The 17,073-nt window shown below is 41.1% G+C and overlaps 1 protein-coding gene and 1 long non-coding RNA gene across 3 annotated transcripts in view; one reads left to right on the top strand and one right to left on the bottom strand.

Annotated features, from left to right (window-relative positions):
* yap1 (Yes1 associated transcriptional regulator) overlaps positions 1 to 16,838 on the top strand; it is a 33,705-nt gene extending 16,867 nt beyond the window's left edge. For both annotated transcript variants that reach the window (XM_028045584.1, XM_028045585.1), the window contains 4 exons: positions 6,941 to 7,095; positions 11,070 to 11,197; positions 12,580 to 12,692; positions 14,052 to 16,838. In XM_028045584.1, coding sequence (XP_027901385.1) covers positions 6,941 to 7,095; positions 11,070 to 11,197; positions 12,580 to 12,692; positions 14,052 to 14,287 — 632 coding nt within the window. In that variant the 3' untranslated portion in view covers positions 14,288 to 16,838. The remainder of the gene's footprint in view (positions 1 to 6,940; positions 7,096 to 11,069; positions 11,198 to 12,579; positions 12,693 to 14,051) is intronic.
* On the bottom strand, positions 190 to 6,883 carry LOC114161921 (uncharacterized). The gene is made up of 3 exons (XR_003599103.1): positions 4,017 to 6,883; positions 2,346 to 2,423; positions 190 to 971 (listed from the first exon to the last, which is right to left on the bottom strand). It is a non-coding gene; the product is annotated as an uncharacterized LOC114161921 (long non-coding RNA).
* Positions 16,839 to 17,073: the final 235 nt, after the last annotated feature.

A 17,073-nucleotide genomic window follows, 5' to 3' on the forward strand; every position in this document is an offset into this window, starting at 1 on the left:
TAAAGCCAGAAAATGGGGGCGGGGAGAGACATTTTATGTTTAAATATATGTATGATTGGAACATTTCAATGGTTATTTAGTTTGAGTATTAATCAAAACACTTAATTACCATGAGAAAGAATTTATATGCAATAGTAAGGTAACTCAGTACCAAATCGGGGATACAAGTTGTAGAGTAAAACTACAAGATCTCATTTCAGCTTCAGTTTATTTCAGGACATATTTTGGGGGAATTGCATCATAACTTATTTTGAAAACATGCTTCATAATAAGAAGTGATTGAGTCACAGTTCATTTGATCAGCCTCCATTGTTAGGGGGCTTTTAGTCAACTGTTGTTGGTTCAAACCAGATTTCTCCAGAAACCCCCTACTCCTGCTTCCCATCAAAATTCCCACCTAAACTTTTGTCGGCCATTTTAGTGTTGGCCCAACAGCTGAATTAGCCATTAATCCTACAGGCCGAGCTGAAGTTTGACACTTGGCTTTCGGTGTGTGGGTGCCAGCGTCGGTGAATTAGTGACAGGTCCCAGGTACATGTGCTGAAATGTCTCTGCAGCCATGGGAATGAGTTAATCCCCCAGTGTGTTGGGAAGGCTTCCAGAGATCAAGGCTCCTGCATGTGTCCCTCTGACTCATTTCTGCTGTTCAGGTGCCATCCTTTCACTGCAGCCGTGTTTTCTCAGGGAAGCTCGCCCTCAGGGTCACAAAGGCAACATGTGTGAGTCGGCGTGCGGTGTGTTATCCTCTTTAATTTTAGCGTTAGATTTTTTTTCTTTCCAGTTGAGGCCGGGCGCTCGAAGCTTTGGTTTTATGTAAGCGGTCGTGCCGTGCACAGAGGGCGGACTGGAAAGTTCAAAACAGAGTTGTAAGGGGAGCAGGGCAGCTGGGGAGGGAGATGGCGGCTGCGATCGGCAGAGCTCTTTGAAGATTTTGAAGTCTTGAACACACAAGGCGGCTGGGCCCCTGAAAGCTGGGGAAGAGTTAGGATGACTGTTAACTCATGAGGTGCCACAAGCAGTTTTTATGCATTGTGTCAAAGTTTTGGCTACTAAAAAGTAGTTTTCTTCAATTCATACCTCCTTGTTAGTTGTTTTCCTAGGCATTTTGTTTTCCTCTAGAAGGAAAACCAGATTATTTCTAGCAGCCATACTTCTGAGTGTCTATTTTATATTTTTGCATGAAAATTAATTCCTCTGGTTTTGTAGGTTTTCCAGTTATAAGCTACGTCCTGTGATAATGGAGGCTAATTTGAGCTTTGGGAAGAAAAGCGGCCGAGCGCCTTTAACTGAGGATTGTTGCCGGCTGGCTTTCCCCCGTGTGAGGCCCAGTGCAGGCACGGCCCCATTTTGCTCAAGCCCCAGACAGACTTGAAACTCTGCCAGGCCTCTTTATTCTGCGGTCCAACTCTTAATCTGTTCCAGACCTTTTCACAGGGGTGGGGGAGACTGGAAGAGGCGAGGCAAAGGAGGGGGAAGGAGCAAAGGGAAAAGGCCGATGGGATAAGTATGCCTCCTCTTCAAGGTCCCAAAGGGGTGACAAGCAGCAAATACAAGTATTAAGTGTACAGTGACTGGTTTTAAAAGGGGCTGGGTGACGTGGGCATTTTATTTCTTTTATGCTTCCAATGCTGAAGCAAAAAAAAAAGCGTAGATTCTCTGAAGTGGAAGCTTGATTTTTAAAGCTGTCATAGATAAAAAGTGAAGTTTTCTGCTTACATAATCAGAAAGGCTGTCACTTTGATAGCTTTGCTACTATAAAATAGTCTGACGTAAATAGGACACAATAAAAACACAGAAAGTTGGCTTTTTCTTTTTTCTTTAATTCTTAAATATTCTACACTACTTCCCTGATGCATCTTTTGACAAATGCCCACCTTGAACTTTGCTTGAAATTTGACAACAAACTTTCCTGTAGCATTACGATGCCCTCACCATGTTTTTATGTAAGGATGGTTTAATAAGCTGTGTTAGTTTTAGTAGCAGTAGGGCTTACTTACTGACTAGACCTTTCACATGATTGCCGTCTCTCCGACATGCCTTCTACTAAACAATTCTACAGCAGTTTGTGTTGGTGTATCCCACAAAACTACAACTACAATAAAGCACGCACAATCTGAAAAGGTTTGAGGGTGTGAATACCTTTACCTCTGTGTAGTACACAACAAAGGTGTGTTTCAATCACAGTCAGACTCGCTCTCCACCGGCTTATCTCGACACGAGAAACATAAGTGGCCTTCTCTTAAACTTGTTAAGTCGGCAGAAGGCAAATATTTACCCAACCTTCAAAGGTTCTGTGCCCTGGTCATGCTGAGAACTTCCCACAGCTGGCACACCCTAGGTTTTACCTGCCCCAGGTGATCCTGTGCTCCGTTTGCCTGCCAGAGCGATCGGCTGATAAGGCCTCGAGTTGCTGGATCTTTGTGCTGCAGGAGTGCGTGAAGAAGACAAAAGGCAGACTGCATTAACTAGTCTCTTATCGGCGCAGCTCACCTGCAATCACCACCTGTATGAGCTGCTGATTTACACCACACACACGGTCACGTCCTGAAAGTTCAAGCGTGCTGCTTGTTCTGAGCCATCACTCTGGCCCCTTTCCACCTAACTTTGTCATCAGCGTTGGTGAATAATTTCTACTTAATGTTTTGTCTGTGGGGGAATCCTTGACTGAGGAGCCCTGAAGGAAAATTCCATTTAGATTCAAATCTGAGCTTAGTCACACTGTTTGGTTAAGAAAACAACAGATTTGCCCTGATTAGACTGATTATGCAACCCTGGTATTGTGGTGAAAAAACTAAATACACACAACACAGCTACTGAATCTTTGCAGGTCAGCGGTAGACTATACCCTGCCTTTGAAAAGTATTCATACTCCATGAATTCTTTCACGTTTCCCACAAACAAACCATAATACTGTGCAGCAGAGCATGACTGTGAAGTGGAAGTTCAACAATACATGGATTTTCAGCTTCACATTCAGACACCTCTACTCTTACATCCTTAATAAGATCTAGTTCACCCAACTAGAGGTAACCTAATTAGATTAGATTACCTAATTAGTAATCTTGTAATAAATATAGTTGTTGTCAGGGTGTGCCGTGGTGGCGTAGGGGTTGGCGCGACCCGTATTTGGAGGCCTTGAGTCCTTGACGCGGCCGTCGCGGGTTCGACTCCCGGACCCGACGACATTTGCCGCATGTCTTCCCCCCTCTCCTTCCCCGTTTCCTGTCAGCCTACTATCATATAAGGGACACTAGAGCCCACAAAAGACCCCCTGGAGGGGCAAAAAATAAATAAATATAGTTGTTGGATAAAAGACCTCAGAGGTTTGTTGGAGAAAAACGGTGGACAAACATGAATTCAGGAACATGAATAACAAGTCAGGGAGGTCGTTGTAGAGAAGTTTAAAAGCAATATTTAGGGACGCACTGATCTGAAAATTTTGGCCAATATCCGATGTTATTCTTATCACCGTTATGGGCAATAACTAACATTGTATGTATTATATCTATTGGCATACCTCATATTTTTTCATATTGGCATATGAAAACAATGACCACATCACTAGCCTTGCTTCTCTCCTTCAGTTATACACTCCACAATCCTGCACTGCATCTCTATCACATACCCAAACAAATACCTCATAGTCAACCCCTTAACTCCCTTTCCTAAAACACAAACTGCAACAAAATGGAAATGTACATCTTTTGGTAACATTGGCTTAGGTTTACATATTGGTCAATATCAAAATGCTAAATAAAAAATGTCTAAAAAAAAGTAATCTCATTGAGAATCTGTGGCAGTATATGTAGGTTTCTGCTCACCAAAGCTCCCCAGAAGCTTGAGATATTGTGTAAAGATGACACAAATTGGACTCAAAACATGCAAAGCTGGGGAACACTTGGAATTAAACGACTGTAAAGTGGTGCAAACACTTTTGCGAGGTGCTGTATTCTGTTTCGCTGCGTCTGTAAATCCAAATTGCGAAGGTTTTCCAGATTGTCAGAGTTTTTGCCTACCACTTAACTGTATCTCCTCATCAAAGCTTGGGTCTTGACGGATGCGGTGCTGTTGACATGACTCGTGCACAGGAACGCCATCATGAGAACAGTTGAGGGTGCCGTGGTGCCGGAAAGATCCAGCCTCCAAAGGCCTCGGTATCTACACGAGATAAGAAGCGGGAGAGAAGTAACACACTCTCCTAAGGGTGCAGATAATGTGTGTGTGGGTGTGTGGGAGCGGGGAGGCAGCTCCGTGACTAGTGTGTTTGTTTACGTGCAGGCGGGTGGGGTGGAAAGCAGAGGGCTGTGTGGACACAGAGCATGGCGGGGGCGAGATGTGAGGCAGCAGGGGGCCCTCGGAGCTTCCCAGGGAGAGCCCTGAGCTACAGTTCATTCTGCTCCTGCAGGAGTGTAAACAGACAGTGATTGAATGGTGATGAGAAAGGTGCCGAGGAGGCCAGGACAGTGGAGCACAGAGACGCGGCCCCGCATGAAAATTGTGCCACTATCAAGCTTTTGTTTTGGTTGCCACTTGGATCCCATGAGCAAACGCCTCTCCTCATTGGTTCCATTACTGGAACTCCCCTCTTCCTACTACGATGATAAAGCTCGTGACCTACTTCGCGTGCATAGATTGGGGCATTGCTTTGCTGCCTTATGTTTATTAGGTCCACCCCCCACCACAGCTAAGAATAACAAAGACTTCACCGGGGGAACAGCTGTGTTTTCATCACAAACACATTTGATATTGTAAACTGGTAGTTCACTTGCTTAAGCACAATGCATTACATTTGTTGTGTGAAAGAAACTTATGTTAATAGTGGTTTTGTGTTTACACAAGCCGATGTAGTGCTCTGTCGCCGATGACTATCAGATTTATTAGATCAGCTGACGAGGACCTGTCAGGCCGGGAGGAGGAGACGGTCAGTGTTCAGGGATGATCTGCGACTTGTTCAAGTGGAAACAAAAGGCATAATGAAAGGATAAGTCATGCCTGATGCAATATACAAAGCCTGTGTTAGTCAGTGAGTGGGAGGGGATCAGGTCTTACAGGAATGGTTGTTTCAGATTGTCGATAGAAAACCTTCTGCTGGGACTTCTTGTCCTACGCAACCGGCTGCACTGGATCGCCACTTCCGCACGCTCAGCTTGTTGATAAATGCGCAACTTGTCAGTCATGTCCATCACGTTTTAAATGTAGCCAAGTGTTGAACAATACGGAAATTTCTCGGCTGCCGGTCTGTTGAGATCTGATTGTAGTGTATCTGTCATGTAGTGTGTATTTTTTTTTGTTTATTTTTATTTCACCTAACCCGTTAAAGTGACAAACTAGTTCTCATGCTTGCTTAGAACCAGTTCTTCCTGTCACCACCAGAAAATCCTCTGACTAAGGTGCATCTTTTCTTTGTTGGGCAAGAGGAAGAACTGTGTTTGTCTGCTGGAAAGGTGGGATCATAGAGACCAACAAACAATCGGTGTCTCAATTTAATTTTGTTTTTATTTTTAAAACGGAAACAGTTAATATCTTACTGAAAATCAAATGCAATGATTTGTGGAAACTACCACAACCCATTGGCCACTACCACAGTTGGCTACCATGGAGACTGAACACAATTAGGTGTTCAGGAATTATTGCTGACCGAATTAGGCACCTCCTTCTGCTACCAGAGAAATGGGTGTAGCCTGCTTCAAAAATGGTGTATCATCACAGAAGTCTACTTGAGTGCTGAATTGGTTGGCGACTCGTTGAATACGAGGCATTTGCCTGCAAAACTAGGACAGAGCAGGCAAGCTAACTAGGATAGTTTAGAGCTAACCTGCAGGAAAGATCTGTACACAACTGTTTCTCAATATATTTATCCCTTTCAATACAGGATGAATTATGGGCTCAAAACACAGGAGGCAATGTTGCCTTCCACTATACAAGCAACCAGCAGAATTGGTGCATGTGAGATTTCAAGCTTGTAAGAGTAGACGAGTGGGTTAGCGACGCGATGCAGGAAAGTTGAAAACTGTTCAACTATTGCTGCTTCTGTCGTATCCCACACCGAGTGGCGGAAAACTTTTGCTGTCATTTGTCATCCCCGTGTTTCGAGTGCATTATTTACAGCACAAAATGTATACGCAACACCCATAAAACACTGGTGCATTTTTATTTCTGCCCATCTCCTTAGCAACACGTTTGAAACCAGTTAGGTGTCCTAGCAGGCCACTCGGATGGCAAACCATTCAGTCTGAATACCTATATTCAAACCTGAAGTGACAAGGGAAATACAGGTTAGCCAGTATCCAATACTATGGCAACTAAACGCAGACTAATGGATGGTTATTATTGAGGAGCAACACTGACTTCTGAGAGTTTGAAACTCTTTTGAACTTCTTAATTTCCACACGGGATGTGAACAAATCTGCCTTATAATCTTTTGTGTACCTCCTGTTTACAGTGCTGCTGGTAAATACCAATCAAAGATCAGAATCCTGGAGATGTTGTTTCCGCATTTATTTAGTCTCAGAAGTTAGAGCTCAGATCAAGACATGACGTTGGCACCCGAGTAGATCTTGTTGTAGTGGCACATTGGGGAAAAACCTGTGGGATTTGCTAGTTGTTCTCACAACAACATTCACACTTTAGGAAACATATTCACAAAAGAAATTGCATATCTCTGTGTGTGCTATTAGTTTATTGTGATATAACTAGAAATAAGCAGTATTCTTCTGCAACATTCACAACCTGAAGATAAGTTATTGACTTCTGACTCAGAAACTTGAATTTCCAAGTACAAACAAAACACTGTTTGCAGGAAAAATACAACAAAAGCAGTGATTATTTTTTTTAATGGTATTTATTGAGATTGAATCACCTGTACTGTATGTTTTAATGTGTGTTGTTTATATACTGCAGTCTTATGTTTTAAGTTTTTTGTTTTGTTTTGTTTTTGCAGCGCTGAACCAACAGCGGCTCACACAGAGCGCTCCTGGAAAACAGTCGGGACAGCTGCCTTCCAGCACCCACGGTGGAGTGATGGGAGGAAACAACCAGTTGAGACTTCAGCAGATCGAAAAGGAGAGACTCCGACTGCAGCAGCACAGACCACAGGTCAGCCGTCAGTTTGGTCTCAGTACCTTAATTTCGGAGGGGGGCTTGAAGGGGCGCATTTCCTTTCTGTGTCCCATGAGTCATGGACATTACATTGGACCCTCAGTGACTCACAGGCAACAGCTTTATTTTGTTATGGGGTTGTAATGCCTCCTCTTGGTAAGTCATGAATTAAGTATAGTGGTGGATCTTAAGCCCCTTTGATCAGTTTTTATTGTTCAGTTATCCTGCCCTCTGAGTCATATGTGGTAAATTTATCACTTCCTTACACTCCCGCCCACGCAGGGTGGTGCTGCAGCGTCTCCTGATTTACTCAGGACTGTGTCATAAGCTGGAGGCTGAGCTTTATGGTTATGAATGAGAGTGCTGGAGACTTTATTTACCCTGCCGTTCACTTGGGTTGTTTAAAGTTCACGGTGTAGGAAGTGACCCGTGTGTGTACATGCAACGGGCTGTGAGGAGAATACAGCCATCTGACCTTCCTTAGGGGCCACGGAGATCATGTGCTGTAGGTTTCACCGGTCATGTTGTTGTTGAGTCCTTATCAGGCACTGCAAAATTAATTTTGTTTTCACAGAAAGGTTTCTGCTACAGGAGCTCTGTTTCCTGGCTGACTTAAAATTCTTGCCAGATTTTTTTGATTTATTGTTTTTGCTGGAATCTTTTGTCTTGTGGCTTTAATAGCTCCTGCAATTTGATGTGCATAAAACATGATAAAGGTTTAGTATTTTCCAGGAAAATACTACTGTTTTAGCATCAATAAACCTAACAGAAATTTTAAAAATTAGTTTTAAAAATATTTTTTTGTCTTACTGGTCCTGTACTTTAAAGATTAATGAGGAAGTGCCAGATTAGCCAGAGATCTATCTGTCGGTATTAGGTGTGCACCGATTGCAGATTTTTGACCGTCCACTGGTCTTTAAAATGCCTGACCTGCCGATATCAATTTTGGCTGGTACCATTTTTTTCTTTTAAATATTGCTAAGTTAGCAACAATGGGGTGAGTATTGTTACCCTCACATGTGCAAACATGACCTGATGGGCAGGTCTGTTGTCAGCCAGCTCTCTCACGTCAGAGCAAAAAGGCTAATTTTCAGCGATCGATTTTACGATCGATTAAAATGTGATCGTGGATGAGATCCGCTTCACATGCAAGTATCAGTCAAGCGCCAATCTCCCAAAATTAAAGAAATCGGGACCGATTTAATGGTGCGTCCCTAGTTGGTAGCACTGAGTTAATGAACAAAACAGTGGTCACTGAAATTATTTGAAACTGACAATAAAATAAAAACTTACTGAAAATTAACCAATGAAAATTAGATATTGCTTTTGAAATGTGGTTCAACAGAATAACAACAACAACAAAAAAAACTAATAAAACAGACCTGGACAAAAATTATGGTACCTGTAACCTAACATTTTGCTGTGCAACCTTGGCCGATCTGCAATGACACTGCCTAGTTATGTGCTATTTTTATGCACCCACACATCAGCTAATCTGATGTTTGTGAGTGGATCTTCTTTACTTTGTAGCCTGCTATTGAAAGTGATCTTCTTTTTCTGGTCTTAACGGATGACTTCGCAGATAACTTTGCAAAACAAGCCGACTTGTCCATCAAGTTAGCCAGAGGCTGGCACTGGTCTTACCTTCCTCATCGAACAGGAAATGCTACTTCCAGTGTTGGATGGAAAGTACGCCTTTCCAGTCTCACTAGAGCAAGAAATCTAGGATGGCGCAATGGTTGTGCCTTACAGAACAGAATGACTGTAAACTAGAAGCTGCTGCCTTGACACGCCAGTCACTTCTAGTTTGACACAAGTGCCACATGGAAATCTGTGACTTGCGTTTAAGCAGGACCTGTTTTGCAAAACTGTCGGAATAAGTCATAACCCAAACAACAAGGAAAAAAAGTCCCCACACTTGTTGGGCAGTGACTTTTTATGCAGAAGCGTCACTCCCCACTCAGAGCCAGCCTTCCTTTTTGGGGGTTTTCTTCCCATAAAAGCTGATTCTCAAAATAGTGACAGTGGTCAAGTCATTTCACCTTCCCGTTGAAGGAGTTGAAACAGAACAACGTGACATCATATCCTCAACCTTATCTAAAGCAGCATGTGTAGAAAACAATTGTCTTAGACTGTGGCGGCTGGCCCCTTGTGTAACATAATACTTTATGGGGGGAACGGGAGGGGGTTGTATGGAGCAATGTGTTACTGCAACTGAGGTGTAAGTCCAGTGGTTCCCAAATTTTTTATAACAAGTATCACTATTTTTAAGAGACGTGTTGGGTTATGTCATAAAAACAAACAATGTAGAAGTGGTTTGATTTTTAACCAAAAGGTGAAATTTCCACATCTGGAGCTTATATAATTTTCAGAAATTACTCCACAAGTTGGAATTCCTTTGGGGAAAATTGTAGTTTTCTCAATCAGAACCTCATCAGAAAATTAGGCATTCAAAAAGGACATATTGTATGCACTCAAATTTAGCAAACACCAGAGCTTCACAGACATTGAAAAGAGACCCTGCAAACCTTAACTATCACTGCAAAGAATGTTGTGTTCATTTGTCAAATGACATGAAATGTGGAACTGAAGAAATTGACTAAAGTCAGGAAGCATCAGAGATTCATGTAAACAAACTAAAAACATTGCATTTTTAAATATTAAAAATTGGCTTGAAGTTTAGATTTCTTTTCATAAGATCTAAATTAGCAGGCAAATAAGCTAGTGTAAAGAGAAATATTAAAAGCATGAAGATAAAAATAACAAAATGAGAAAAGGCTGACATTAGGCAGAAAAAGACTGTTTAAATAGAACACAGTAAAGTTTTTGTCTGAATTTAAAACAATGTGGTAAAGTTCAACTTGTATATAAACAATTTTACTATGGTCCCCTTAGTAAAAATACAATTACGCCTCTGATGATTTATATTTTCTTTCCTTTTTATCTAGGTTTTATATAAAAGACAGCTTTTTGGATTTGGACGCACAGTTAGAGAAACTCCCAATTTTACTATTGGAATTTTAGCTTAAAAGACTAGTTTTCAAATTTGGCATTAGGGATGCACCGATGCGAGAATAGGTGCCAGTGCCGATATTTTTATCGCAATATGACGCATATTTCTCTAAACTTACAGCACCATGAAAAAAGTCTCTGCTTCAGTTAAACCCCTCGCCATGCTGCACTTCTTTAGTCACATGACCAAACAAGTGTCACATGGCCAACCCTCCTAAAACAAAAATGACAACATGGAAAAAGCATCATTTGATAATATCAGCCCAGTTTCATTTATTGAACTGATACCAATATGTCAAACAATGAAAAATGTAAAAATCGGCCAATACCGATGTTGAGAACAGAACTTAGGTTCTCACCAGCACTTTTTGCTAGTTATAGTTAACTGTTGTCCTCTGCTCCTGTTGGGATTTTAATTCATTTATAGCTTGAAGAACATCATCTTTTTGGCTGCTGCTGTTAAGCTTGTCACAATAAGCAATAAATCAATTAATCACATGATAAAGGAAAGTGAGCAAGATCATTTCCATGTTCATGCTTCTTTGTAAATTGTATTTTTTCTTTAAAGAAATACAAATTTTTAATATTGAAAATTTAGCATTTTGAAAAATGCTGTGAATTTTTGGCAAACAAGTTAGTTTGCACTTTTATTTTTCCACAAAAATCCCAACTTGCAGTTTTGCCTATTTTTCCTTGTCTGAGCCTAAAAATTGAAGTTCATTGTTGAGAGGACAAATTGGATTTTTATGCTTTGGTCTCAGAATAGTCTGAAAGTGACAATATTGCCATTTATTGCAATAATTTGTGGGACAATTTGTTATCATGACAGGCCTAGTTGTCTCGCAAATAATGAATGCCATAATATGCACGACCGACTGTGGTACCATGGTGTGAGATGGTTCAGACATATTTTTTGGAAGCTGCAGCTGTTCGTAATCAATTTCTTTCATCGCCCACAGGAGCTTGCTTTGAGAAACCAGCTGCCCACCAGTATGGATCAAGACGGCAGCACAAACCCCGTCTCCTCTCCTTTGGCCCAAGATGCTCGGACCATGACAGTCAACAGCTCTGACCCATTCCTCAACAGGTCAGTCTCACACAGAGAGCTCTGTAAAGAAAATGGAGGAAGTCTTCCTCTGTCACAGCAGAATCCCTGACTAGCATGAGGCTGCCTGCCAAAAAAACTTCCAGTTCTGGTTCGGCTCGTCATGCTTACTGGCTCCTGTGTGAGGGGGACCGGTGCGCTGGGCCGTTTGAGGCCGCATTACGCAAGCTGCAAAAACAGAGGGCCTGTCTCTGGGCTTTAACCCTCCTCATGTTAATGACTCACACAGACCAGCCGGAAGTTTTCCGCACGGCAATGACCCCTGGTGTACAGCGGCAGCATTACAGGTCACATCAGAGCTAAAATGGTGGTGCGTGTTATGAAAAGCACTTTGTTGGGCCTTTATTAGATCGGAAACAGCTGCCGGTTCGGACAGACGGCAGAGTTCTCCACACGTAAACGGAGCAGAGCGTCACAGCGGAGTGTAAATCCGAGCGGTTCAAGCTGACAAAGTGTGGAAAGAGCTGAATAGCAAGCAGGCTATGAGAGCATGTGGTCAGGTCAGTAGACAGGCCAAACTGAAGCCCCCACCCATCCCCGTTCACTCCGCTCCCCCCCCTGCTCTCACAATGGCTTCATTCATCCTGCCTCTGCCATACTCTGCCTACATATTTTTCTGCTAATTAGTACAGGCTTGTCAAATATCCTCTTTGCTCTTTTTGTCTTTTAGGCCCTTTCATTGTTGCTTCTTTTCCTGTTATATTGGGTGAAAAGGTGAAGTAGGTGTGTGAGATTTTAACAGATCAAATGCAGAAGCTTCTAGCTCCATTTGATGGCAAAGGAAAGTTGATCAATTCGAGAAAAACTTTTGAAGTTTCAGCTTGATTTGAATTAGTTTTAGGCCATTTAGGGGTCTGCAGCCTTCACAAACCAAAGAGCTGTTTTTGCCCTCGGTCCAGCTAAATAAAACTCTCCTGAAAAGACAACTTAAAAATGTTAATAAATATCTGTTAATTTTTCAAGAATACTAATATTATTTCTGTTTGGTTTTTGTTTGTTTTAAAACAAGAACAGAAACATAGAATAATGACTATAAAAAGAGAGGACAGATTCATTTTCTTCTACAGGATGTTGATGTGTGGGAAAAATTACGAAAGTAAAAAAAAAACAAAAAAAAACTTTGTTTCTGAGGTAATAATGACAAATGATATTAGCTTCATTTTATTGTCAAAATCAAATGTGGGATTTATTCCATGGAAAATGTGTGTGTATATATATATATATATATATATATAACTACTAAAAAAATAATTTGTGTATATTTAAAAAAAGTTGGTTCTGCACTTATTTTAGCCGGTTTATTCGCACGTTGGGGACCCTTGAAGCAGTTTCTAATCGATGTTTTGATGTTTGCGGATTTCCAGCGGGACCTACCACTCCAGGGATGAGAGCACTGACAGCGGGCTGAGCATGAGCAGCTACAGCGTTCCTCGCACTCCAGATGACTTCCTGAACAGCGTGGATGAAATGGATACAGGTGAGTGGTGCGTTGGTGCATCTCCGGCATCGTCATGGCAACAAAACGGACAAAACATATTAAATTTGGCATGCCTACCTGACAAAGGAAAAACCTACTCTTAGCTTTGCAGACCGTTCTGATGCCGTGAGACTTTCTGACCCCGGCACCGTAGCCAGTCAGCATTTGTGGAATATTTCCGATTCTTTTCTAATGGAAGACAGATCTGGACTGCAGGCTGGTGGTCACAGAGCCTCTCTGAAGCAAGACTTTCAAAGACCTACAGACTGAGGTCTAGCATTAATTCCTCCCAAAACATTACAAAAAAATTCCCATGGAAAATATCTCCCCCTTGATTGTAGCTTATGTTTCCCTCAAATTCTTGAACAAAACCCAAAGTTTCAGCCATGTGGAAGTCATCCGAGCCATTGGTGCAGCCGCATACCGTCGACAGCGCCACCTTTTACACCGCCTGTTGATAACGAGCCAAAGTTTTGGCAGCAAACTTGTGGGTAAAGTCAAGGTAAACACCTCTGTAACTTTCCCACATTGTGTCACGTTACCACTACACACATCAGTGTATCTCATTCTGGTTTCATGTTGCACATCCATACGAAGGAGTGCAGAGAAATGAAGTGAATTATGCAGTTTTCAAAATATTTTTTAAATAGAAAATATGAAAGATTTGAATTCTGTCCCCTTTTCGCCTGAAAACTACAGCCATTTGTTGGGTGTCAGAAGTCCACTAATTTGTAAGTTGAGTCCTCCTTTGTGCTGTTCTGTGAACACAAAAAAGTTTTGTTTCAGTTAGTCAAACGGCATCATAGTCAGAGGAACGCGTTTTGTTCCGCATTATAATAATGTAACAACCGTTTGTTCATCACATAAAATCAAAACAAACTGCATAGATGCTTCTGATTCAGTTCAGCTGTATTTATGTGTTGACAACAAATATAGTATCGAAGCACTTTACAAAAAATTTAAGTAAACTTTGTAGCTTGATAAAATGTAAAAAAGTTGAAGGGAAGTCAATAATAGATTATATGTGGCTGCTTGATCTTGAGTAGATTATAAAATACTGGCCTTTTCCAGATTCTTCTTTTATAACCTTACTAGTTATCAGGTTATTTGTTCATTTTGGAATCTTCAATATTGTATTATTTCTCTTTTTTATGCTAAAAGCTTCTTGTCTTTGCCTTGATCCATTTCCAAGTGTGTTGCTAGATTGCAAGCAATCTTTAGTTTTTTTCCTAAAACTGTGATTCCTGTTTCCCTGTCTGTAGACTGCTCACTTTCTTTGTGAAGTGATTTATTTTGGTTCTGTCATCACTTCCTGTTGAGGCTTGATCCAACAAAAAAATGTAATCTTCTGTCCATCAGGAGACCCTCTCCCAGCCTCCATTGCATCGCAGCCCAGCCGATTCCCTGACTACCTGGACGCCATCCCCGGAACCGACGTGGATCTGGGCACCCTGGAGGGCGAGAACATGGCGGTGGAGGGCGAGGAGCTGATGGCTAGTCTGCAGGAGCCGCTGAGCTCCGACATCCTCAGCGACATGGAGTCTGTGCTGGCGGCTACCAAGATCGACAAGGAGAACTTCCTGACGTGGTTATAGAGGACCCAAGCAGGGTGGGGCCGGGCGGGGCGCTCCGTACCATTTGTTCCCCGCTGCGCTCTGAACCGTCGCCTGCTCTGATCTGTGAAGGATTCATAGATGCTTTTACCAGACATTTCAGCGAGCCTCTCTGAACTTCTGTGCCTCTCAGCATGTAAGGCCTAACCTCTTTTCAGGCAGTATTCTGATCTTTTCAGGCGTGTTTTTATCTTTTTGAATTTGTCTGTGTCTTCAAGGCTGGCCTATGAACAGACAATTATGCAAGGGCCCCAAAACTTTTCACAGGTCTGTCAGCTTATTTACCCAGATGGTAGCTGAAGCGACCGAGTGCATGTTGTCTTCTGCAAGGATTTCCCATGTTGCTTCCCACCCGGAACCTCTGGAGCCTCTCTTGTTTTTGCAGTGCGACCTAAGCATCTGTGTTTGGGACTATTGAATTTAGTCAAATAGCTTTATGTTTGCCTCAAACATTTTTTTCTTTTTTTTTCAACGAGCCTGCAAAACCAAAAATGATGTATTCGAAGCATAGAGAACAATACTGATTTGGAGTGAAGGTAATTTGAGGCGCGATTTGGAGTTGGTGGCTTTGCTTTTTGTTGGGGTGGGGTTTGAAACTGGGGACCGACTCATCGCTGCTTGGCTGTGCCAGCAAGTCTAAGTTAAACCTTTAATAGATCAAGTGCCTTCGGATGTATTTTTTAAAGACGCGAGCAACTCGAACAATTTACCCAGTATATATAATGCAACGATAGGCGTCAGGCTGTATTCATGCATGTATAAGCCGCATGTTAATTGTTTTAATAATCAAACTGTGTTATGTTTTATAAACGCAAGGTGAATTTCGGGGATCTTTTTCTTACCCGTAGCTTCTTTTTCTCTCATTCTTATCCAAGCCTAGCCTAAAATGTGTGTTTTATTTGTAGCTTGTTACACGTGTATAATAGCTTAGATTTTTTTAAAAAGGCGGGTTTTTGGGTGGGGGAGGTTGTTTTGCTCGTTTCTCTTCCTTTAATAACTTAACAGGGTCAACTGTAATGAGAGCATCAGATTCCCTCTGCCAAGACACAAACTAAATCGTTTGGACTTGTTCATCTATCTTCTGATTCTCTCTTCTTTTGCTTTACAATATATATTCACCTATTAGTGTTATTGCGTTTTTATTCGTCGCGAGCTGAATTTTTATCCTTTCTCTGCTAAATATTAACCAAAAAAAAAGGAAAATCTGTAGACTCCACAGATATTATCGCTCAAATCAGTTCACGCATGTGACAGGATATATGAATTTACAATGTTTGAACCGGAGCGCCCTCCTCGCAGCCCGCTCTGTGTGATGCTGCGTCGAGCGTCTAAAAGTACCAACAGTTTGAATGGGCTGGGCTTGGACAAGTTAAAGCAGGTTTTAGAGTCATGTTTAAACGTAACCAAGAAGGAAAAGGGTTTGGCTTATTGCTGGAAGTTACACGGTGTGTGTGTGTCTTGTTTGATGTTTAATGGGATAATTCACAAACAATCAGATATTTCAGTCACGATTCCAAAGATGTTTTTTGTCTATTTTTAATTACTTTTATTTTTTAGTTACTTTTGTTTTTTCTTCTAATGACACTACCCTTATTTTTCACTTCCATCGTCGGGATCGAGGAATGTCAATCGGCCTCCACATGAACAAAACTCTTGATTCTGCAAAACAGTATAAGCTAATGAGATGTTTTCTGTATGTTTTAAGTGTTATCGGACGCATCTGACTAGTTCCGGCGGAGAGGTTCGGAGGTTTCTGAACAAAAGAGAAAGTGATTTTCGAACAGCGAGCGCATGTTTACATAATTTTACAAAAATGCTCCGGCCGCTGTGCAGGCGACACACCGACAGCTTCTCTCGTGATCATGGCGATGTTTACATGGTGGCTACATCTGTGCATTAACTGCAGTAACCTTTTGGATAATCTTGCTAGAGGCCTTGCTGGATGGCACGCTGATTCTGTTGCCAGCCCAACAGTGAATTGATAGCATTAACGTGATGGAACACATGCTTAAACATGTATCTTAGATTAGAGGACATTAACTGTTTTTTTAAATTTTTTTTTTATTTGTTATTTTGTGTGAGAACTTCATTGTAGTACTGATTTTTACTGATCATGAAACCGTGTTTTGATGGATTTTAAAACAGTGTTTGGAGAGAACAATGCAACTAAAATAAGTGGTACCCCACAATGCTTCCATAACACAGCTAGTTTTCATTTAATGCAGCGACGCTTTTTTTCTTTTCTTTTTTTTTTGTTGTCACATAACTGATTTTTATTCTTACCTAGAGTGTAAATTGTAAGAAAATTAGTTGTTGACTCATTTTAGCAGTAGAACTAATCACAAGTTAATTTGTTTTAGTATTTAGAGTTTTCTAAATGCACATGAAATGAATTTATATTCGGTAATGAATGTTCATTTTTGATATGTGCATGTGTTTTAGAACAATAAATTCTGTTACATTATACGTTTCTTTATATGATACTTTGAAATTGGCCTTAAATAAAGTATATACATTGTTTTAAGTTTAATTTGTGTTGTTCAAAGTGTTTTTATTCATTTATATATAATTATACACATTTTCTGCAACCTCTGCAAAGCTTAATCAAGATTTATGAAACTTCTATTGTAATACAGTACATACAGAAAGTATTCACTTTTTTCACATTTTGCTATGTTACAGCCTTATTTGAAGTTGTATTAAATTAATTTTATTCACAAATGCCCTGTTATCCCAATGTGTTTTTAGAGTATTTTGCAAGTTTATTA

Source organism: Xiphophorus couchianus, chromosome 18 (genome assembly GCF_001444195.1).
Source record: "Xiphophorus couchianus chromosome 18, X_couchianus-1.0, whole genome shotgun sequence".
NCBI lineage: Eukaryota > Metazoa > Chordata > Actinopteri > Cyprinodontiformes > Poeciliidae > Xiphophorus > Xiphophorus couchianus.